The following is a 25,303-nucleotide window of genomic DNA, read 5'->3' as shown; positions in this document are numbered from 1 at the left end:
TTACCTTATTCTAGAGAACTTCCCAGTCTGTTGAGATAGCTCCGCTATGATTAGGTTGTTAGGCTAATACACTGAGTTATGTGTAGGGCCTATAGTTCATGCATGTGCTTGCTCTTTATATCTCAAGTTGTCGTGTTAACAGCCCTTTAGTACCACATTGTTACAGAATTTCAACAAAGGGGAAAAACAGACAAACGTTTACCTTTCCTTCTCCTTTCTGCTCCCGTTCTGTTTAGGAGACTGGGCCTCTGATCCTCTGTTATTCCAGTGATAGCCGTCCCTTACACAGTGCACCGGCTCACCTTTGATGATCTTTGAAACTTCTGCCAGAAAGGTATGCGACCAGCTATTCCTAGGGCACCCGGGCCCCAAAAATAATAAAAAAGAAAAAAACAGCCTTTCAAATGGCTCTATAGCTGGCCGTCTGTATACTTAGCCGGGTATTAGGTACAGGCGCCGTGCAACGTTAGATCCAATGTTCTGTCTCTGCTCCGGGCTGTGTCCCTGTACTCCACCCTTGGCAATTTCCTCTGCTGCAGTCCCTGCTTCGAATTCTGCTGCCTTTACACCTCTCCGGACTATGCCGGTTGTAATCTTTAAGGCTCAGCAGGTAAACGCCCACACCTGTCCAGGTCCGTCCCGGAGCTCGTTCCCTCAGAGGCCCACAGTCCGGAGCTTCAGCCCCCACTTGTGCAATACATCTACAGGGTAAACTTTTCCAAGCACCCGCACCTTTTCCACACTCTCCCCTGGAGCTAAGGTACCGCTCGAGGCTTCCTCTGTTGTATGTGTACGCAGTACACCTCCGCCTGCTCTTTCGGCGTCTCTCCCGGTAAGGCGTGCAGGGGGATCTCACACAGACAGCGTAGCAATTAGTGTAAAAATGTCCTTTTGGCTGTGCCTTTTCACCTAGCTCTGATTCTCCTTCAGTCCGCTTACATTATTTGGCCGTTTTAGGATATTAAAAGCTTCTTTTTTGCCATTTAGGAGGACGGTTAAGCTGGAGCTCTACAGGTGTGCGGCCATTCTCTACCTTGGCCGGCTCCGCCCCTTGCCCTGACATTTTGACACGGCTACTCACTGATTATACTCTCTAACCCAGCTTGAAAGTACTATGCTCCTGTCACATGCTAGCAACATATACTATAATGATCTGATCTATTTGTATCTTTTATCTGATATTGTTATCTTATTTGTTAATGCTAGCCGCACACGCTAAACTCATATACTGGGTACATTTGGCCATCTTTAAATACTCCTGAGTCATACTCTTCCATACAGTATTACTCCCAACTCATCTTAATCTATTACTAAACAAATTTTATTGATACATCTATTTCTCCCCCCTTTAATTGTAAAGTTAACATCATTTTTGACCATATGTTTAATATTGTCTGATGTGCCAGACCTTCTTTAATATTAAAAATACACTGCTTAGATGTTTCCAAAAAATATAACTCCATTTAGTTGTGTACTTAGGAGTACTGAGGTATCGGTGCATTTAATAATTGTCTATGGGACTTATTGGCAGGGCATTGCAGTGTTGTTTTTTTTTTTTAGGGACAATCCTGTGATATTAGATATCTGATCATTATGTCTAAGAGTGATATTTCCCTTGCTCAGGGGTTCAAAGTCTAAGCTAAGATATAGATATGGTTTGTTTTGTCATAAGCCCACAAATATGTGTATATGTTTAGACGCTAGTGGGTACACTTAATGTATTTAATACTCTTTGCTCTTCTAACTGTTTATGGAATCATGCTATCCTTATGCTTTATTATATTTCTGCTCCTAGGATATGGCATTGCTTATGTTGAATTTTATATTAATACTAAATTATTTGTCTCTAGTGGGCTCCTCCCCTCCCTTTCCCGCCGGTACTGGTTGCCTGCGGGTCATACCCCTATGCCTTTCTCCCACATCGCCTATAGCTGATAATTCCCTAGGGGAGGGGCTCACCTGGAAATCTCTTATGCTCCAGGCATACTAATGTCCCCCTCCCTACTTAATATTGCTGGGAGTTACCCCTATCCATTTTATAGAGAGTCAATCCCTAATCTTGATCATGAGACCGTTGTATTATGTGTTTAATTCTACTCTAGTCTTCATATTCCGTGTGCTAAGATTCATTCTGGTATATAAAGCACTGTCTCCAGGTTATACTGAGACTTATGAAAGCTCACCACTATATCCCTTTAATTAAGTATTCCAATTTATACTTTGTCTAGATATTTTTTGGAGTTTACTTGGCAATTAAAACTAATCCTCACTTAGGGTCCCCATAATAGTTAATTCATGATTGACATCCCGACTGGCTCCGCCCTATTATATTTTGAGCGGCTCTTGCCCGCTGCATCCCCCCCCCCCTTTCTAAACTATAAGGCTAATCCCCCCTGGCCCTAATTGTATCTGTGTGGACACTTCAATTTGCCTGCTATATGGCCCAGGGAGGACTATTTTTGTTCTATTGTTATTACCTTTATTATAAAACTGAAGTCTTATTGTACACTGCCCAAATTCTATAACATTACGTGTGCTGTTTGGATACATTGTACCCTTACGGTAGGGTTTTGTTTGTAACACTTATCTAATAATATTGTAATTGCACTTTTCTGTAAATGCTTTGGGGCATAACCTTGTTTGTATCTGTTTATGTCTTCAATAAAAAATATATTTAAAAAAAAAAAAAAAAAAAATATTTAAACTAATTACACCTAATCTAATAGCCCTATCAAAATAAAAAAGCCCCCCCCCCAAAAAAAATAAATAAAAAAAACTCCTAGCCTAAACTAAACTGCCAATGGCCCTTAAAAGGCATTGCCCCAAAGAAATCAGCTCTTTTACCTGTAAAAAAAAAAATACAAACAACCCGACAACAGTAAAACCCACCACCCACACAACCAAACCCCCCAAATAAAATCCTATGTAAAAAAACCTAAGCTCCCCATTGCCCTGAAAAGGGCATTTGGATGGGCATTGCCCTTAAAAGGGCATTTAGCTCTTTTTCAACCCAAACCCTAAGCTAAAAATAAAACCCACCCAATAAACCCTTAAAAAAAATTAACACTAACCCCCGAAGATCCACTTACAGTTTTTGAAGACAGGACATCCATCCTAAACGAAACCGGGAGAAGTCTTCATCCAAGCGGCAAGAAGTCCTCAACGAAGCCGGGAGAAGTCTTCATCCAAGCGGCAAGAAGTCCTCAACAAAGCCGGGAGAAGTCTTCATCCAAGCGGCAAGAAGTGGTCCTCCAGACGGGCAGAAGTCTTCATCCAGACGGCATCTTCTATCTTTATCCTTCCGACGCGGAGCGGCTCCCTCTTCAAGACATCCAGTGCAGAGCATCCTCTTCTGTTGACGGCTCTTCAAGAATGAAGGTTCCTTTAAGGGATGTTATCCAAGATGGCGTCCCTTGAATTTTGATTGGCTGATAGAATTCTATCAGCCAATCGGAATTAAAAGTGAAAAAATCCTATTGGCTGATCCAATCAGCCAATAGGATTGAGCTTGCATTCTATTGGCTGATTGGAGCAGCTAATAGAATGCAAGCTCAATCCTATTGGCTGATTGGATCAGCCAGTAGGATTGAAGCTCAATTCTATTGGCTGATTGCATCAGCCAATATGATTATTTCACCTTTAATTCCGATTGGCTGATAGAATTCTATCAACCAATCGGAATTCAAGGGATGCCATCTTGGATGACGTCCCTTAAAGGAACCTTCCTTTTTGAAGAGCCGTCGACAGAAGAGGATGCTCCGTGCCGGATGTCTTGAAGATGGAGCCGCACAGCGTCGGAAGGATGAAGATAGAAGATGCCGTCTGGATGAAGAAGACTTCTTGCCTGGAGGACCACTTCTTGCCGCTTGGATGAAGACTTCTCCCGGCTGGATGAGGATGGATGTCCGGTCTTCAAAAACTGTAAGTGGATCTTCGAGGGTTAGTGTTAGGTTTTATTATGGGTTTATTGGGTGGGTTTTATTTTTAGCTTAGGGACTTTGGGCACTGTAAAAGAGCTAAATGCCCTTATAAGGGCAATGCCCATCCAAATGCCCTTTACAGGGCAATGGGGAGCTTAGGTTTTTTATATAGGATTTTATTTGGGGGATTGGTTGTGTGGGTGGTGGGTTTTACTGTTGGCGGTTTGTTTGTGTTTTTTTTTTTTTTACAGGTAAAAGCTGATTTCTTTGGGGCAATGCCCCGCAAAAGACCCTTTTAAGGGCCATTGGCAGTTTAGTTTAGGCTAGGGTTTTTTTTATTTTGGGGGGGCTTTTTTATTTTGATAGGGCTATTAGATTAGGTGTAATAAGTTTAAATATTTGATCATTCCTTTTTTATTTTGTGTAATTTAGTGTTTATTTTTTTTGTAATTTAGTTAATTGTATTTAATTAATGTAATTGATTTAATTGTAGTGTAATGTTAGGTGTTAGTGTAAGACAGGTTTGGTTTAGCTAGGCAGTTAATAACTATTTACTAACTAGTCTACCTAGTTAAAATAAATACAAACTTACCTGTGAAATGAAAATAAAACTTAAGCTAGCTACAATGTAACTATTAGTTATATTGTAGCAAGCTTAAGGTTTATTTTATAGGTAAGTATTTAGGTAATAATAGTAATTTTTATTTAGATTTATTTTAATTATGTTCAAGTTAGTGGGTGTTAGGGTTAGGGTTAGACTTAGGGTTAGGGGTTAATAACTTTAGTATAGTGGCGGCGACGTTGGGGGCGGAAGATTAGGGGTTAATAAGTGTAATGTAAGTGGCGGCAATGTTAGGGGCGGCAGATTAGGGTTAATAAGTGTAGGTAGGTGGTGGCGACATTGGGGGCAGCAGATTAGGGGTTAATAAGTGTAGGTAGGTGGCGGCGATGTTAGGGGGGGCAGATTAGGGGTTAATAAGTGTAATGTAGGTGGCAGCAATGTTAGGGGCGGCAGATTAGGGGTTAATAAATTTAATGTAGGTGGCGGCGATGTCGGAGGCGGCAGATTAGGGGTGTTTAGACTCTCGGTTTATGTTAGGGTGTTAGGTGTAAACATAACCTTTCTTTCCCCATAGGAATCAATGGGGCTGCGTTACGGAGCTTTACGCTCTTTTATTGCAGGTGTTTTAGTCGGCTCTCCCCATTGATGTCTATAGGGAAATCGTGCACAAGGACGTAAAACCAGCTCAAAGCAGCGCTGGTATTTGAGTGCGGTATGGAGCTCAATTTTGCTCAACGCTGCAATATTGCCTGCTAACGCCGGGTTTAGCAGCGCTATAGGGAGGTGAGCGGTGGAAATAACTTGCAAGTTAGCACCGAGCAACTCATAACGCAAAACTTGTAATCTATCCATATAGATAAATGTGTAAGGCTGTGTCCTGATTCTGATTTATAGGGGCCGATTTACTAACTGTTGGACGGACATGTCCGCCCGACATCGCTAAATGCAGACAGCATGTAAACACGTTGACATTTTTGCATTTCAATGCAAAGTGTCTGAAATAGTGAATAACAATGTTATAAACAGTTGTAGTCTTCCTCTTACTAGTTCTACCTCTTTTCAAACAGTTTGTGATTTTATTTTGCTTAATTATAAAAATTTGTTCTGCTGCTTAAAAAATTGGACCAATAACACTCAGTATGTGGATTTTACTTTTAAATATAGGAATTTTTTTTTTTATTTATTTTCTTCTACAAGATATGACGAGTCCACAGATTTCATCCTTACTTGTGGGATATTAACCTCCTGCTAACAGGAAGTGGCAAAGAGCACCACAGCAGAGCTGTATATATAGCTCCTCCCAGAGTCCTGTTCTCTGGTGAGGCCTAAGTTGTATGGTCTCCAAAGGGCCTGAAAAGCTTCTCGAGCGGCAGAAGTTACATTCGGGGGGAGGTAGGCGCCACAACAGAGCTGTGGTGTGGTGCAGGGGCCTAATTAGAGATAATACATATTTTAATGGTTAAAGTCTTTATTATATTGGTTTACCATATTTTAGCAAGTGGATGCAATACTGTTAGAGAGTTTTTGAACACTTCCAAATAAATTTCTTTTACAAAGATATGATGAGTCCACGGATTTCATCCTTACTTGTGGGATTTTAACCTCCTGCTAACAGGAAGTGGCAAGTGGCTGCAATACTGTTAGAGAGTTTTTGAATACTTCCAAATAAATTTTACGGCTAAAAACAAGTTTTTTGAACGTTTCAGAAAAATAGTTGCGCTTTTGAAATTTAAAGGCGCAGTACAGTATTTTTTTCTGCATTAACTTTTGTCTATAATTGAATTCTGAGCTAAATTTTTTTTTTTTTTTAAAAGAACGACTATTATAAGATTGCTAGTCTGTTTAACATGTCTGACACTGAGGAGAAGACTTCTTGCTCTATGTGTTTAGATGCCACTGTGGAACCCCCTCTACTGAGAGGGCCTTGCAGTGCAAAGCACAGATTTTATGTAAAGATAATGTGTCTAAAGATGATTCTCAGTCTGAGGAGAATCAGGGTATACCGCTAACTTCTCCCCAAGCGTCCCAACCTTTAACCCCCACCCAAGCGACGCCTGGTTCTTCAACCGCGTCTAATTCCTTTACTCTGCAGGATATGGCTGCAGTTATATCAACTACCCTTACAGAGGTATTATCTAAGTTGCAAGTATTTCAGGGTAAATGCAGTAGGACAGAAGTCAATGTGAATACTGTGTCCTCTAATGCTTTATTAGCTATTTCCGATGTACCCTCACATGGATCTGATTTGGGGGTCAGGGAACTTTTGTCTGAGGGGGAACTTTACGATTCGGGAAGTGCGGTACCTCAGACAGACTCGGACGCCATGTCCTTTAAATTTAAGCTTGAACACCTCCGCCTGCTACTTCGGGAGGTTTTAGCGACTCTGGATGACTGTGAACCTATTGTGGTGCCACCAGAGAAATTGTGTAAGATGGACAAATACTTAGAGGTACCTACCTACACTGATGTTTTTCCGGTTCCTAAGAGAATCTCTGAGATTATTAAGAGGGAATGGGACAGACCGGATTTTCCGTTCTCACCCTCTCCTAATTTCAAGAAAATGTATCCCATATCTGACACTGTTCGGGACTCGTGGCAAACAGTCCCTAAGGTGGAGGGAGCTATATCTACCCTGGCGAAGCCTACAACTATTCCTATTGAAGACAGTTGTGCTTTTAAAGACCCTATGGATAAGAAATTGAAGGGTCTTCTAAAGAAATTGTTTATTCATCAGGGTTTCCTCTTATAACCAACGGCCTGCATTGTTCCAGTTACCACTGCGGCAGCCTTCTGGTTTGATGCTTTAGAAGAGTCTCTTAAGACTGAGACTCCCTTAGAGGATATCTTAGATAGAATTAAGGCTCTTAAGCTGGCTAATTCTTTTATTACAGATGCCACCTTTCAGATTGCTAAATTGGCGGCTAAGAATGCTGGATTTGCTATTTTGCTATTTTAGCGTGTAGAGCGTTATGGTTAAAATCTTGGTCTGCTGATGTGTCATCTAAGTCAAAGCTTTTGGCTATTCCTTTCAAGGGGAAAACCCTATTCGGGCCTGACTTGAAGGAAATCATTTCTGACATTACGGGAGGTACCTACCTCAGGATAGAACTACTAAACTGAGGGGTAAACAGAATATTTTTCGCTCCTTTCGGAACTTTAAAGGAGTCCCCTCTTCTTCCTCATCTTCCGCCAAGCAGGAAGGGAATTTTGCCCAGACCAAGCCCGTCTGGAGACCCAACCAGACTTGGAACAAGGGTAAACAACCCAAGAAGCCCGCTGCTGCTACCAAAACAGCATGAAGGGACGGCCCCTGATCCAGGACCGGGTCTAGTAGGGGCAGACTTTCTTTCTTTGCCCAGGCTTGGGTAAGAGATGTTCAGGACCCCTGGACGCTGGAAATCGTGTCCCAAGGGTATCAACTGGAATTCAAAAATTCTCTCCCAAGGGGGAGGTTTCTTTTTTCACGATTGTCTGTAGACCAGATAAAAAGAGAGGTGTTCTTACGTTGGGTAAAAGACCTCTCTACTATGGGAGTAATTCGCCCCATTCCAAACTGGAACAGGGGCAGGGGTTTTACTCAAATCTTTTCGTGGTCCCCAAAAAAGAGGGCACGTTTCGACCGATTTTTAGATCTAAAAAGTCTAAACAAGTTTCTCAGAGTTCCATCCTACAAGATGGAGACTCTTCGAACAATTCTGCCATTGATCCAGTAGGGTCAATATATGACTACCGTGGACTTGAAGGATGCATACCTTCATATTCCTATCCACAAGGATCATCATCAGTTTCTAAGGTTTGCCTTCCTGGACAAACATTTTCAGTTTGTGGCTCTACCCTTCGGGTTGTCCACAGCACCCAGGATCTTCACGAAGTTTCTAGGGTCCCTTCTAGCGGTTCTCAGGCCGCGGGGTATTGCAGTGGCGCCTTATCTGGACGATATTCTGATCCAGGCGTCATCCTATCATCTGACAAAGTCTCATACAGACATGGTTATGTCCTTTCTGATGACTCACGAGTGGAAGGTGAATCTAGAAAAGAGTTAATTAATTCCACAGACCAAGGTTCCCTTCCTGGGAACTCTAATAGATTCCATATCCATGAAAATTTTCTTGACAGAGGTCAGAAAGTTAAAGATTCTGAATACATGCCGAGCCCTTCAGTCCAATCCTCGGCCATCAGTGGCCCAGTGCATGGAGGTAATTGGATTGATGGTGGCGGCAATGGACATCATTCCGTTTGCTCGTTTTCATCTCAGACCACTACAGCTGAGCATGCTCAGGCAGTGGAATGGAGATTATTCAAATTTGTCTCCTCAGATAGCTCTGGATCAGGAGACAAGAGACTCTCTTCTTTGGTGGTTGTCTCAGGATCATCTGTCCCAAGGGACGTGCTTCCGCAGACCCTCATGGGTGATAGTGACGACGGACGCCAGCCTTCTAGGTTGGGGTGCAGTCTGGAATTCTCTGAAGGCTCAGGGTGTGTGGACTCAGTCGGAGTCAATTCTTCCAATCAATATTCTGGAATTGAGGGTCATATTCAATGCACTTCAGGCGTGGCCTCAGTTGGCTTCGGCCAAATTCATCCGCTTTCAGTCGGACAACATCATGACTGTGGCTTACATCAATCATCAGGGAGGAACAAGGAGTTCCTTAGCGATGACAGAAGTATCCAAGATAATTTGGTGGGCGGAGGCCCACTCTTGTTGTCTGTCAGCAATCTACATCCCAGGAGTGGACAACTGGGAAGCTGAATGGGAGCTCCATCCGGAGGTCTTTGCTACTCTGATCCTCAGATGGGGCAGACCGGAGTTGGATCTGATGGCATCTCGTCAGAATGCCAAACTCCCGAGATACGGATCCAGGTCAAGGGGTCCTCAGGCCAAACTGATAGATGCCTTGGCAGTGCCTTGGTCGTTCAACCTAGCTTATGTGTTTCTACCGTTTGCTCTCCTGCCCCGGGTGATTGCTTGGATCAAACAGGAGAGGGCTTCAGTAATTCTAATCGCGCCTGCGTGGCCTTGCAGGACTTGGTATGCCGATCTAGTGGACATGTCTTCTCTGCCACCATGGAAGCTTCCATTGAGGCAGGACCTTCTCATTCAGGGACCTTTCCAACACCCAAATCTAGTTTCTCTACAACTGACTGCTTGGAGATTGAACGCTTAATTTTATCTAAGCGGGGGTTCTCTGATTTGGTCATTGATACTTTGATTCAGGCACGTAAGCCTGTTACTAGAAAGATCTACCATAAGATATGGCGTAAATATCTTTATTGGTGCGAATCCAAAGACTACTCATGGAGTAGAGTTAGGATTCCCAGGATTTTATCTTTTATCCAAGAGGGATTGGAGAAATGGTTATCAGCAAGTTCCTTAAAGGGACAAATTTCTGCCTTGTCGATTTTACTACACAAATGTTTGGCAGATGTTCCAGACGTTCAGTCTTTTTGTCAGTCTCTGACCAGAATCAAGCCTGTGTTTAGACCAGTTGCTCCACCCTGGAGTTTGAATTTAGTTCTTAATGTTCTTCAAGGGGTTCCGTTTGAACCCATGCATTCCATAGATATTAAAGGGCCATTATACACTCATTTTTTCTTTGCATAAATGTTTTGTAGATGATCTATTTATAAAGCCCATAAAGTTTTTTTTTTTTTTAAATGTATAGTTTTGCTTATTTTTAAATAAAATTGCTCTGATTTTCAGACTCATAACCAAGCCCCAAAGCTTTATTTGAATACCGTCAGCTACCTTCTCCAGCTTGCTTCTGTTTGTGTAAAGGGTCTTTTCATATGCAAAAGAAGGGGGAGGGTCTTATTTTCCACTTGCAGTGGGCTTTCCAACTACCTTTTCAACAGAGCTAAACTGAAAGCTTCTATGTACGTTTTTAAACCATTTTATACTGGATTTTTATATCAGTATCTGTGCATCTTATTCTTTATAGTAGTGTCTATTACATGCCGTTATATGAAAATGAGTGTATACTGTCCCTTTAAGTTGTTATCTTGGAAAGTTCTGTTTTTGGTTGCTATTTCTTCTGCTCGTAGAGTTTCTGAGCTTTCAGCGTTACAATGTGACTCGCCTTATCTTATCTTCCATTCTGATAAGGTGGTTTTACGTACCAAACCTGGGTTCCTCCCTAAGGTTGTTTCTAATAAGAATATTAATCAGGAAATTGTGGTTCCTTCATTATGTCCTAACCCTTCTTCTAAGAAGGAGAGTATGTTGCATAACTTGGACGTGGTCCGTGCCCTGAAGTTTTACTTGCAGGCGACTAAGGATTTCCGTCAATCATCTTCATTATTCATTGTCTCTTCTGGAAAGCGTAGGGGTCAGAAGGCTACGGTTACCTCCCTTTCTTTTTGGCTGAAGAGTATCATCCGTCTGGCGTATGAGACTGCTGGACAGCAGCCTCCTGAAAGAATTACGGCTCATTCTACTAGGGCTGTGGCATTTAAAAACTATGCTTCTGTTGAACAGATTTGCAAGGCTGCAACTTGGTCGTCTCTTCACACTTTTTCCAAATTTCCCAAATTTTATACTTTTGCTTCTTCTGAAGCTGGTTTTGGGAGAAAGGTTCTTCAAGCAGTGTTGCCTTCCATTTAGGTTCCTGTCTTGTCCCTCCCTTTCATCCGTGTCCTGTAACTTTGGTATTGTATCCCACAAGTAAGGATGAAATCCATGGACTCGTCATATCTTGTAGAAGAAATGGAAATTTATGCTTACCTGATAAATGTATTTCTTCTACGATATGACAAGTCAACGGCCCTCCCTGTCATTTTTAAGATAGGTCTATGTTATATTTTTGTTAAACTTCAGTCACCTCTACACCTTTGACTTTTCCTTTCTCTTCCTAACTTCGGTCAAATGACTGGGGGTGGAGGGAAGGGAGGAGCTATATATACAGCTCTGCTGTGGTGCTCTTTGCCACTTCCTGTTAGCAGGAGGTTAATATCCCACAAGTAAGGATGAAATCCGTGGACTCGTCATATCGTAGAAGAAATAAATTTATCAGGTAAGCATAAATTTCCTTTTTTTAGTCGATTAATCTAAAAAACAATCGGCCGATTAATAGATTATGAAAATAATCGTTAGTTGCAGCCCTACTCATTAGAATTACCACACAGAGCTAAGCGATCCATCTGCAATTTCATTTAATTTCTATTCAATACTATTATACACCTCACACTCTGAATACCAATGGATCATAATTATCCACTATATTTATAGCCTAGTCTGGGTTAACTGCATATATGTAAATCTGAACGTAAGATGCTGTCATGGCTAATATACCCCCTATCATACTCTATGTAGAATGGAAATGGCACACCCATTCCAATTTGCTCTTTTATTCCATAGTCTATGTCATTGAATAAACAATGGCCATGATCATTAAGAACATTAATGTCATACTCTGTTATTGTAATGTTTTCCTAGAGTTAATTATTGTTTGAATTTTTATTTTATGTTGAGATTAGTTAAATTAGTTTATTAACAAAAATAAAAAACCCAACATTGTGGTACAGGTGCATATCAGTTGGAACATAGTTCAATCCATTGAAAGCTCTCCTAATCATAGTCTCAACTAAGCTTTGTATTTTCATATATATGCAAATGTATGCTGCATCTTTTTACTGACCTGTAATTTTTGCCTTTTAATTCACACTGCGAGTTGTGATGATGATACACTATGTATGATTGTACCCTTTGTTGGATATAAATAAAATTTATTGAAAAAAAAAGTTACTTCAGATGTCCATATAATAATTTTGTGAAGATAAATATTTGGTATAATACTGATTGATCTACATTTCAATAAAGTTATGTTGCTCTTATGTTAAGTGGTGTTTTTTTATGTTAATGCAGATACAAACCGTGCCTTGCAGGCAGTCGAACGTCTGCAGGCAAAGATTCGAGAGCGTGGGGATGTAGCCAATGAAGAAAAGCTCTGCTTATTGAAATCTGTTTTACAAAGCCCACTTTTCAGCCAGATTTTGAGTCTTCAGACATCAGTTCATCATTTGAGGGATCAGGTAAGGGGGAAGCACAGAAAAAAAAATAATCTGTAGTTTACTGCCGATTTATTATTATTATTATTATTATTATTATTATTATCATCGGTTATTTGTACAGATTCCGCAGCGCTAATTTAAAACATTTAAGCTTCATTATATTCCAAAATGTTTGTCAACAATTTGGGCCAGATTACGAGTGGATCGTTAATTAACGCTCCCACTTGAGCTTTAATTGCGCTAGAAGTAAGCTTTTTGCAGTTGTTGGGTTGCGCTCATATTACGAGTTGAAAGTAAACTGTTTTCATCTGAGCGCTAACCTGATGAGCTCAAAAAGCCGAAGTTAGAATACTGCATGCACGTTCACGTATTCCCCCATAGAAGTCAATGGAGAAAACCCCCCACTCTCGCGCAAACCCGATTGCATGTTCTCATGTGCACTAACCTAACATAAAAATATGAATATTTCACACTACAATGTTCTTTACATACAAGAATGTGTTCTATTTAATCATAAATTAATAGTTCTACATATACCTGATGTTTTTTGGTACAATATATATTTATACCTATGTATATATATATATATATATATATATATATTTATATATAGGAATATCTTTTTAAACATACTAAGAACATATTCTGCTATGTGCAGAGCATTGGAATGGCAAATGTATTTACAGTAAATACATAGTTAAACACAAATATGAATATTGTATAAATATGATTTTACATGTTTTCATCTACTTAAAGGGACAGTCTAGGCCAAAATAAACTTTCATGATTCAGATAGAGCATATAATTTTAAACAATTTTCCAATTTACTTTTATCACCAATTTTGCTTTGTTCTCTTGGTATTCTTAGTTGAAAGCTTAACCTAGGAGGTTCATATGCTAATTTCTTAGACCTTGAAGCCCACCTCTTTCAGATTGCTTTTTAACAGTTTTTCACCACTAGATGGTGTTAGTTCATGTATTTCATATAGATAACACTGTGCTCGTGCACAAGAAGTTATCTGGGAGCAGGCACTGATTGGCTAGACTGCAAGTCTGTCAAAAGAACTAAAAAAAGGGGCAGTTTGCAGAGGCTTAGATACAAGATAATCACAGAGGTTAAAAGTATATTATTATAACTGTGTTAGTTATGCAAAACTGGGAAATGGGTAATAAAGGGATTATCTATCTTTTAAAACAATAAAAATTCTGGTGTAGACTGTCCCTTTAACTGCAAAGGGCTCCAATGCATTTATTTATATGTACATATGTATTCATGTGTATAGATGTCTGTAAATACATATATACACATAGAAATACATATGTCGCGGTAATCATTCTAGCGTAAATCACATTTGCGCTCAAGCGATCTAGTTTACATTCAACTTGTAAAATGAGTGGTAAGCACAAATATCTCAACCACCTGCAATAAATCCCTTATTGCTCACCCATACGTTTGTGCTCCACTCGTAATCTGGCCCTTAGTATTTGTGGAGAAAAAGATTTTGAAAAATGTGAAGAAAAGCAAAATGGTAGATCATGCAATAAAAGGGTAAAAATAAAATACAAATGAGTTCTATAAAGCACATCTTATTTATTTGAGAACAAATTGGGCAGATTAAAGGTTATAAAGGATGTTTCATGATACAATCATGTGGAGTAGTTGATACCTGGATTGGCTATCCGGCATAGGTGGTATTGTGTTTCAGCCTGGAAAAGGTTAATGTGAATTGCCTTTTTCTGTGTGTGAAATCTGCTTTCAGAAAAGCTGTAAGCTGAGACCCCTTCCTTTCCCCCTCCTTAGCCTAGTGTAACTGTGTGTAGGAATGCAGTACGCTCCTCCCCTTGGAGACTGATAGTGGGAGCTAAGACTTGTTTGCATTGGCTGGACTTGTTGTAAATTATAACCAGGGCGTTGTCTTTGACAAGACAAAGAAAGTTTGGTTTAAATATGTAACAGAAAGACTTGTGGGTAGAACTGCCCTGGGGACCAAAGCCATCAACATCATGATCAGCAGCTCTCCACATATCTAAAGGAATTTGATAAGTTATTGTGTTTCTATTATTTTATGTCCCGCTATTCTTTTTAAAGAATTGTAGCTTTGCAATTGTATGTTATTTTGAATGTCTTTAATTTTGCACTGTGTAACCCGTATTGATATTTCTTTTACAAAGATATGACGAGTCCACGGATTTCATCCTTACTTGTGGGATATTAACCTCCTGCTAACAGGAAGTGGCAAAGAGCACCACAGCAGAGCTGTATATATAGCCCCTCCCCTTCCCCTCCACCCCTAGTCATTCTCTTTGCCTGTGTTATACTAAAAAGACATGGTAAAGTGAGGTGTTAGTTTTTGTTTCTTCAATCAAGAAGTTTTTTATTTTAAATGGTACCGGTGCATACTATTTTCCTCAGGGGGATATGGAAGAAGATTTCTGCCCTGAGGTTTGATGATCTTAGCATTTGTAACTAAGATCCACGCTGGTTCCCACAAGACTTCTGAAGGTAACCATGAGACATCTTCAGTGTGGAGACCGGTTTCATGCTACAAGCAGCATTAAGGTATGTGCAGCCTTTTTTTCTGAGGAGACTTGGTGTATCAGAACTGGCTGGCATTATTTCCCTGTATGGGAATGGGGTAAGCAGTAAACCTATTTTAATAAGAGGGGTGTTACTGGAGTCCCTATTTTATATTTATCATTAGTTGATATTTGGGCATTATGTGACATGGGAGACAATATCAAAAACAATGTTTTATGTTTTTTATTTTTGGCACTTAAAACATTGGTTTTATGCTTCAGGGTTATATTGTGTGTGTATTTTTATTTTAGTGCAAAACTGCATTTCCATACAGTGTTGTTTGGGCCTACTCCAACTTTTGACCTTAAGGGGCGGAGCCTATTTTGGCGCAATTTCTTCAGGCTTAGCAGCAGCAAACAGTAACTCGGTGGCTCCTGGACTGTGTAGCTGGTCTGAAGGGTTGGAAACTTGATTCGAAGTACCCTTGGGGCAGGTAGGCGCTACAGCAGAGCTGTGGCGAGGCGCAGAGTGTATTTTTATCTATCTTTTGACTACATGTTGATATAAGTACTTCTAAAGCCTTATTTCTGCCCTTGCTTCTGGGTGCAGTAATTTTTGGATTAACCAACGATATTAAGTTAAATTTGGGAATAATTTAACGTTTTTTTGTGCATTTTGGAAAAATTGTTCACTTTTTCTTTTCTTAAAGGCACAGTACACGTTTTTTCTAATGTTTATTTTAGGCTATAAATAAGTGTTTAAACGACTTTTGTGGTATTACTAGTCTGTTCAACATGTCTGACATTGAGGTTTCTCATTGTTCTATGTGTTTAGAAGATATTTTGCAACCCCCTCTAACATTGTGTAACTTTTGTACTGAATGGGCTTTACAATGTAAAAAGCATATTTTAAATAAAGTGTGCCTAGGGATGATTCTCAGTCTGAAGAGAATCAGGATATGCCATCCAATTCTCCCCAAGTGTCACAACCTTTTATGCCCACACAAGCGACACCTAGTACTTCTAGTGCGTCTAATTCCTTTACTCTGCAGGAGATGGCTGCAGTTATGTTAACTACCCTTACAGAGGTATTGTCTAAAATACCAGTGTTGCAGGGTAAACACAGTAGGTCAAGTATTAATGTAAATACTGAATCTTCTGATGCTTTATTAGCTATTTCCGATGTTCCCTCACAGTGCTCTGAGTTGGGGATTAGGGAATTACTGTCTGAGGGTGAAATTTCTGATTCAGGGAATGTTTTGCCTCAGACATATTCGGATGCTATGTAACATAGTAACATAGTAACATAGTAACATAGTAGATAAGGTTGAAAAAAAGACTGAAGTCCATCGAGTTCAACCTATACAAATCTAAAATACTTACAAAAAGCTCCAGTTAAGCTTAAATAACCCCATTAAAATGTGACCCATTTAATACTAGCAATCATATCCATGAATTTTGTTAGTATACAGAAACTTATCCAGACTATTTTTAAATGTATCTATGGTATTGGCATTCACTACCTCCTTTGGTAATGAGTTCCACAATTTTATTGCTCTCACAGTGAAAAAACGTTTCCGTTGCAGGAGATTAAATCTCCTTTCCTCCAACCTTAAATTATGACCTCTTGTCAGAAACAATTTTCTTGGAATAAACAGAGCTTCTGCCATCTCTGTATATGGGCCTTGAATATATTTATATAAAGTAATCATGTCACCTCTCAAGCGCCTTTTTTCTAAAGAAAACAGACCCAGTTTGGCTAGCCTCTCCTCATAGGTTAATTTCTCCAATCCCCTTATTAGCTTTGTGGCCCTTCTCTGAACTTTTTCTAGTTCTGCAATATCTTTTTTAGCAATTGGTCCCCAGAACTGCACTCCAAACTCAAGGTGAGGTCTTACCAGGGCTTTATATAATGACAGAATTATGCTTTCCTCCCTTGAATCAATACCTCTTTTAATACATGCTAGTATCTTATTAGCCTTTGAAGCCGCTGCCCTGCATTGTGCACCCATCTTTAGCTTGTTATCTATTACTACTCCCAAATCCCTTTCCTCCTGTGTTTGGCTAAGTCTTGTCCCATTTAAAAAATACGTAGCCTGCTTATTTTTAAAATTCATTTAAATTTAAGTTTGAACACATCTGCCTGTTGCTTAGGGAGGTTTTAGCGACTCTGGATGATTGTGATCCTATTGTGATTCCTCCAGAGAAATTTTGTAAAATGGATAAATATTTGGAAGTTCCTATTTACACTGATGTTTTTCCGGTTCCTAAGAGTATTTCGGAAATTATTAGTAAGGAATGGGATAGACCAGGAATACCGTTTTCTCCCTCTCCTAATTTTAAGAAAATGTTTCCAATATCAGATTCCATTCGGGGCTCATGGCAAGCGGTCCCTTAGGTAGAGGGAGCTATATCTTCCCTAGCTAAGCGTACTACTATACCCATTGAGGATAGTTGTGCTTTCAAGGATCCTATGGATAAGAAATTAGAGGCTCTACTAAAGAAATTATTTGTTAATCAGGGATTTATTTTACAACTTACGGCTTGCATTGTTCCAGTAACTACTGCAGCAGCTTTTTGGTTTGAGGCTCTAGAAGAGTCTCTTAAGGTTGAGACTCCATTAGATGACATTCTAGATAGAATTAAGACTCTCAAGCTAGCTAATTCTTTTATTACTGATGCCGCTTTTCAAATTGCAAAATTAGCGGCACAAAATGCAGGATTTGCTATTTTAGCACATAGAGCATTGTGGCTCAAATCTTGGTCTGCTGATGTGTCATCAAAACATAAGGTTTTAGCTATTGCCTTTAAAGGTAAGACCCTTTTTGGGCCAGAATTGAAGGAGATCATTTCTGATATTTCAGGAGGTAAGGGTTAAAATGAGGGGTAAACAGAATAATTTTCGTTCCTTTCGGAACTTTAAAGGAGGACCCCCCGCTTCTTCTTCTTCCACAAAGCAGCATGAAGGGGTGGCCCCCGATCTGGGACCAGATCTAGTAGGGGGCAGACTTTCTTTCTTTGCTCAGGCTTGGGCAAGTGATGTTCAGGATTCCTGGGCACTAGAAATAGTGACCCACGGTTATCAATTGGAATTCAAGGATTTTCTCCCAAGAGGGAGATTTAATCTTTCAAAATTATCTGCAAACCAGATAAAGAGATGGGCGTTCTTACGCTGTGTAAAAGACCTTTTTACTATGGGAGTAATCTGTCCTGTTCCAAAATTGGAACAGGGACAGGGGTTTTACTCAAACCTATTTGTGGTCCCCAAAAAAGAGGGAACGTTCAGACCCATTTTTGACCTCAAGTGTCTAAACAAATTTCTAAGAGTTCCATCATTCAAGATGGAGACAATTCAAATTATTTTGCCAATGATCCAGGAGGGTCAATATATGACTACCGTGGATTTGAAGGATGCTTACCTTCATATTCCAATCCACAAAGATCATCATCAGTTTCTAAGGTTTGCCTTCTTGGACAAACAATTTCAGTTCGTGGCTCTTCCTTTCGGATTGGCCACAGCACCCAGAATCTTCACAAAGGTTCTAGGGTCTCTTTTGGCGGTTCTCAGACTGCAAGGGATAGCGGTGGCGCCTTATCTGGACGATATTCTGATTCAGGCTTTAACATATCATCTGACAAAATCTCACACGGACACAGTGTTGTCTTTTCTGAGAACTCACGGCTGGAAGGTGAACATAGAGAAGAGTTCACTTGTTCCACAGACAAGGGTTCCTTTTTTGGGAACTCTGATAGACTCGGTAGCCATGAAAGTATTTCTGACGGAGGTCAGAAAATCAAAGATTTTGAATACTTGCCGAGCACTTCTGTCCATTCCTCGGCCATCAGTGGCTCAGTGTATGGAGGTAATCGGATTAATGGTAGCGGCAATGGACATCGTTTCGTTTGCTCGCTTTCATCTCAGACCACTGCAACTGTGCATGCTCGGTCAGTGGAATGGGGATTATGCAGATTTATCTCCAAAGATAATTCTGGATCAAGAGACCAGAAACTCTCTTCTTTGGTGGTTGTCGCCAGATCATCTGTCCCAGGGGACTTGTTTCCGCAGACCCTCGTTGGTGATAGTGACAACAGATGCCAGCCTTCTTGGCTGGGGTGCAGTTTCGAACTCCCTGAAGGCTCAGGGTGTTTGGACTCAGGTGGAGTCTCTACTTCCAATCAATATTCTGGAACTGAGAGCAATATTCAATGTTCTTCAGGCGTGGCCTCAGTTGGCTTCGCCCATATTCATCAGATTCCAGTCGGACAACATAACGACTGTGGCATATGTCAATCATCAAGGGGGAACAAGGAGTTCCTTAGCGATGATAGAAGTATCCAAGATAATCAGTTGGGCAGAGGCCCACTCTTGTCATCTGTCAGCGATCTACATCCCAGGGGTAGAGAACTGGGAAGCAGATTTTCTAAGTGGACAGACTTTTCATCCGGGGGAGTGGGAACTTCATCCGGAGGTATATGTCAATTCTGTTTCACAAACGTTTGGCAAATGTATCAGATGTTCAGTCTTTTTGTCAGGCTCCATCTAGAATTAAGCCTGTATTTAGACCTATTACTCCTCCCTGCAGTTTGAATAGTTCTGCAAGGGATTCCGTTTGAACCTATGCATTCCATAGATATTAAACTATTATCTTGGAAAGTTCTGTTTTTGGTTGCTATTTCTTCTGCTCGAAGAGTTTCTGAGCTTTCAGCATTACAGTGTGATTCGCCTTATCTCATATTTCATTCTGATAAGGTGGTTTTTACGTACCAAACCTGGTTTCCTTCCTAAGGTTGTTTCGAATAAGAATATTAATCAGGAAATTGTTGTTCCTTCCTTGTGCCCTAATCCTTCTTCTAAGAAGGAGCGTCTGTTACATAACTTGGACGTGGTCCCTGCCTTAAAGTTCTACTTGCAGGCAACTAAGGATTTCCGTCAATCATCTTCATTATTCATTGTTTATTCTGGAAAGCGTAGGGGTCAGAAAGCTACGGCTACCTCTTTCTTTTTGGCTGAGAAGTATCATCCGCCTGGCGGATTGTGAGACAGCAGCCTCCTGAAAGAATTACGGCTCATTCTTCTAGGGCTGTGGCTTCCACATGGGCTTTTAAAAACTATGCATCTGTGGAACAGATTTATAAGGCTGCGACTTGGTCGTCCCTTTACACTTTTTCCAAATTTTACAAATTTGATACTTTTGCTTCTTCTGAGGCTATCTTTGGGAGAAAGGTTCTTCAAGCAGTGGTGCCTTCCGTTTAGGTTCCTGTCTTGTCCCTCCCTTTCATCCGTATCCTATTGCTTTGTTATTGGTTTCCCACGAGTAAGGATGAAATCCGTGGACTCTTCATATCTTTGTAAAAGAAAACTAAATTTATGCTTACCTGATAAATTACTTTCTTTTACGATATGACGAGTCCACGGTCCACCCTGTTCTTTTTAAGACAGTTTTTTCTTTATATTTTTTTAAACTTCAGTCACCTCTGCACCTTTTTAGCCTTTCCTTTTTCTCTTCCTATATTTTTGGCCGAATGACTGAGGGTGGAGGAGAAGGGGAGGGGCTATATATACAGCTCTGCTTTGGTGCTCTTTGCCACTTCCTGTTAGCAGGAGGTTAATATCCCACAAGTAAGGATGAAATCCATGGACTTGTCATATCGTAAAAGAAAGTAATTTATCAGGTAAGCATAAATTTAGTTTTTTGTTATTAAACACATAGAAAATCTCATTCTGTCTTTTGGGCTCTAATATCCAAATTCACACTCCTGTTGAGACAAGGTTAAAGGCACGTTATCTAATTGTTAAATTGTGTGAGTGTTTAGGGGTTCCCAAGATGCCCCCTTTAATTTAAAAGTGTTGGTGGTGGCAGCATAAATTGTTAATTAGAGCAGTGTGGACAGGATTTGGGGTTTAATGTGGTATCCCTTTTAAGGTCCTTTTGTAGAGTTGCAAGGTTAAGGGAACCAGAGCTGTGTGCCATTAACCCCTTCATGCCCACACCCCTCTATTGTGACGTTGAGAAGGTTTGATTCGTCACAGGGTGTTTCAGAAATATTCAACAAATAAACTATAGAATAGTATGTGGATATTATATAATATTGAACTAGATCAAGAGTACAGAGATTTCAATTCCAAAATGATTTATTGTATGTTTCCCTTTGAATAATGTACTTTTCCAAATCCTGCTTCCTGCCCCTCTGTTATACCTTAAATCTCTTACTTTTGCTCTCACCCAATATTTGGTTCTCTTTTTCTTTTTTTTGCAAGCATTTATGTGTACTCTTTCTCATGCATTCTCTACGTTTTATGTGATGTAATGAATGCACTCTTTTGGGTGTACTTTATATTTCTCCAACATAGGTGTGTCCGGTCCACGGCGTCATCCTTACTTGTGGGATATTCTCTTCCCCAACAGGAAATGGCAAAGAGCCCAGCAAAGCTGGTCACATGATCCCTCCTAGGCTCCGCCTACCCCAGTCATTCTCTTTGCCGTTGTACAGGCAACATCTCCACGGAGATGGCTTAGAGTTTTTTAGTGTTTAACTGTAGTTTTTATTATTCAATCAAGAGTTTGTTATTTTGAAATAGTGCTGGTATGTACTATTTACTCAGAAACAGAAAAGAGATGAAGATTTCTGTTTGTATGAGGAAAATGATTTTAGCAACCGTCACTAAAATCCATGGCTGTTCCACACAGGACTGTTGAGAGCAATTAACTTCAGTTGGGGGAACAGTGAGCAGTCTCTTGCTGCTTGAGGTATGACACATTCTAACAAGACGATGTAATGCTGGAAGCTGTCATTTTCCCTCTGGGATCCGGTAAGCCATGTTTATTACGATTGTAAATAAGGGCTTCAAAAAGGGCTTATTAAGACTGTAGACTTTTTTTGGGCTAAATCGATTGATTATTAACACATATTTAGCCTTGAGGAATCATTTTATCTGGGTATTTTGATATAATAATATCGGCAGGCACTGTTTTAGACACCTTATTCTTTAGGGGCTTTCCCAAAGCATAGGCAGAGCCTCATTTTCGCGCCGGTGTTGCGCACTTGTTTTTGAGAGGCATGGCATGCAGTCGCATGTGAGAGGAGCTCTGATACTTAGAAAAGACTTTCTGAAGGCGTCATTTGGTATCGTATTCCCCTTGGGGCTTGGTTGGGTCTCAGCAAAGCAGATACCAGGGACTGTAAAGGGGTTAAAGTTCAAAACGGCTCCGGTTCCGTTATTTTAAGGGTTAAAGCTTCCAAATTTGGTGTGCAATACTTTTAAGGCTTTAAGACACTGTGGTGAAAATTTGGTAAATTTTGAACAATTCCTTCATGTTTTTTCGCATTTGCAGTAATAAAGTGTGTTCAGTTTAAAATTTAAAGTGACAGTAACGGTTTTATTTTAAAACGTTTTTTGTACTTGTTATCAAGTTTATGCCTGTTTAACATGTCTGAACTACCAGATAGACTGTGTTCTGAATGTGGGGAAGCCAGAATTCCTATTCATTTAAATAAATGTGATTTATGTGACAATGACAATGATGCCCAAGATGATTCCTCAAGTGAGGGGAGTAAGCATGGTACTGCATCATTCCCTCCTTCGTCTACACGAGTCTTGCCCACTCAGGAGGCCCCTAGTACATCTAGCGCGCCAATACTCCTTACTATGCAACAATTAACGGCTGTAATGGATAATTCTGTCAAAAACATTTTAGCCAAAATGAACACTTATCAGCGTAAGCGCGACTGCTCTGTTTTAGATACTGAAGAGCATGACGACGCTGATATTAATATTTCTGAAGGGCCCCTAACTTTGTCTGATGGGGCCAGGGAGGTTTTGTCTGAGGGAGAAATTACTGATTCAGGGAACATTTCTCAACAAGCTGAACCTGATGTGATTGCATTTAAATTTAAGTTGGAACATCTCCGCATTCTGCTTAAGGAGGTATTATCCACTCTGGATGATTGTGACAAGTTGGTCATCCCAGAGAAACTATGTAAAATGGACAAGTTCCTAGAGGTGCCGGGGCTCCCAGAAGCTTTTCCTATACCCAAGCGGGTGGCGGACATTGTTAATAAAGAATGGGAAAGGCCCGGTATTCCTTTCGTCCCTCCCCCCATATTTAAAAAATTGTTTCCTATGGTCGACCCCAGAAAGGACTTATGGCAGACAGTCCCCAAGGTCGAGGGAGCGGTTTCCACTTTAAACAAACGCACCACTATACCCATAGAGGATAGTTGTGCTTTCAAAGATCCTATGGATAAAAAATTAGAAGGTTTGCTTAAAAAGATGTTTGTTCAGCAGGGTTACCTTCTACAACCAATTTCATGCATTGTCCCTGTCGCTACAGCCGCATGTTTCTGGTTCGATGAGCTGATAAAGGCGGTCGACAGTGATTCTCCTCCTTATGAGGAGATTATGGACAGAATCAATGCTCTCAAATTGGCTAATTCTTTCACCCTAGACGCCACTTTGCAATTGGCTAGGTTAGCGGCTAAGAATTCTGGGTTTGCTATTGTGGCGCGCAGAGCGCTTTGGTTGAAATCTTGGTCGGCTGATGCGTCTTCCAAGAACAAGCTACTTAACATTCCTTTCAAGGGGAAAACGCTGTTTGGCCCTGACTTGAAAGAGATTATCTCGGATATCACTGGGGGTAAGGGCCACGCCCTTCCTCAGGATCGGCCTTTCAAGGCAAAAAATAAACCTAATTTTCGTCCCTTTCGTAGAAACGGACCAGCCCAAAGTGCTACGTCCTCTAAGCAAGAGGGTAATACTTCTCAAGCCAAGCCAGCTTGGAGACCAATGCAAGGCTGGAACAAGGGAAAGCAGGCCAAGAAACCTGCCACTGCTACCAAGACAGCATGAAATGTTGGCCCCCGATCCGGGACCGGATCTGGTGGGGGGCAGACTCTCTCTCTTCGCTCAGGCTTGGGCAAGAGATGTTCTGGATCCTTGGGCGCTAGAAATAGTCTCCCAAGGTTATCTTCTGGAATTCAAGGCACTTCCCCCAAGGGGGAGGTTCCACAGGTCTCAGTTGTCTTCAGACCACATAAAAAGACAGGCATTCTTACATTGTGTAGAAGACCTGTTAAAAATGGGAGTGATTCATCCCGTTCCATTAAGAGAACAAGGGATGGGGTTCTACTCCAATCTGTTTATAGTTCCCAAAAAAGAGGGAACGTTCAGACCAATCTTAGATCTCAAGATCTTAAACAAGTTTCTCAAGGTTCCATCGTTCAAGATGGAAACCATTCGAACTATTCTTCCTTCCATCCAGGAAGGTCAATTCATGACCACGGTGGATTTAAAGGATGCGTATCTACATATTCCTATCCACAAGGAACATCATCGGTTCCTGAGGTTCGCATTCCTGGACAAACATTACCAGTTCGTGGCGCTTCCTTTCGGATTAGCCACTGCTCCAAGGATTTTCACAAAGGTACTAGGGTCCCTTCTAGCTGTGCTAAGACCAAGGGGCATTGCTGTAGTACCTTACTTGGACGACATTCTGATTCAAGCGTCGTCCCTTCCTCAAGCAAAGGCTCACACGGACATTGTCCTGGCCTTTCTCAGATCTCACGGATGGAAAGTGAACGTGGAAAAGAGTTCTCTATCTCCGTCAACAAGGGTTCCCTTCTTGGGAACAATAATAGACTCCTTAGAAATGAGGATTTTTCTGACAGAGGCCAGAAAAACAAAACTTCTAGACTCTTGTTGGATACTCCATTCCGTTCCTCTTCCTTCCATAGCTCAGTGCATGGAAGTGATCGGGTTGATGGTAGCGGCAATGGACATAGTTCCTTTTGCACGCATTCATCTAAGACCATTACAACTGTGCATGCTCAGTCAGTGGAATGGGGACTATACAGACTTGTCTCCGAAGATACAAGTAAATCAGAGGACCAGAGACTCACTCCGTTGGTGGCTGTCCCTGGACAACCTGTCACGAGGGATGACATTCCGCAGACCAGAGTGGGTCATTGTCACGACCGACGCCAGTCTGATGGGCTGGGGCGCGGTCTGGGGATCCCTGAAAGCTCAGGGTCTTTGGTCTCGGGAAGAATCTCTTCTACCGATAAATATTCTGGAACTGAGAGCGATATTCAATGCTCTCAAGGCTTGGCCTCAGCTTGCGAGGGCCAAGTTCATACGGTTTCAATCAGACAACATGACAACTGTTGCGTACATCAACCATCAGGGGGGAACAAGGAGTTCCCTGGCGATGGAAGAAGTGACCAAAATCATTCTATGGGCGGAGTCTCACTCCTGCCACCTGTCTGCTATCCACATCCCAGGAGTGGAAAATTGGGAAGC

General features: G+C 40.9%; 1 protein-coding gene across 1 annotated transcript in view; it reads left to right on the top strand.

The window, feature by feature from the left end:
- MPDZ (multiple PDZ domain crumbs cell polarity complex component) overlaps positions 1–25,303 on the top strand; it is a 754,223-nt gene that overhangs the window by 73,571 nt on the left and 655,349 nt on the right. Inside the window, exon 3 of the mRNA XM_053699987.1 lies at positions 12,344–12,510. Coding sequence (XP_053555962.1) covers positions 12,344–12,510 — 167 coding nt within the window. The remainder of the gene's footprint in view (positions 1–12,343; positions 12,511–25,303) is intronic.

The sequence above is a fragment of the Bombina bombina genome, chromosome 2, assembly GCF_027579735.1.
Source record: "Bombina bombina isolate aBomBom1 chromosome 2, aBomBom1.pri, whole genome shotgun sequence".
Classification (NCBI taxonomy): domain Eukaryota; kingdom Metazoa; phylum Chordata; class Amphibia; order Anura; family Bombinatoridae; genus Bombina; species Bombina bombina.
This window is presented reverse-complemented; position numbering and strand designations above follow the sequence as displayed.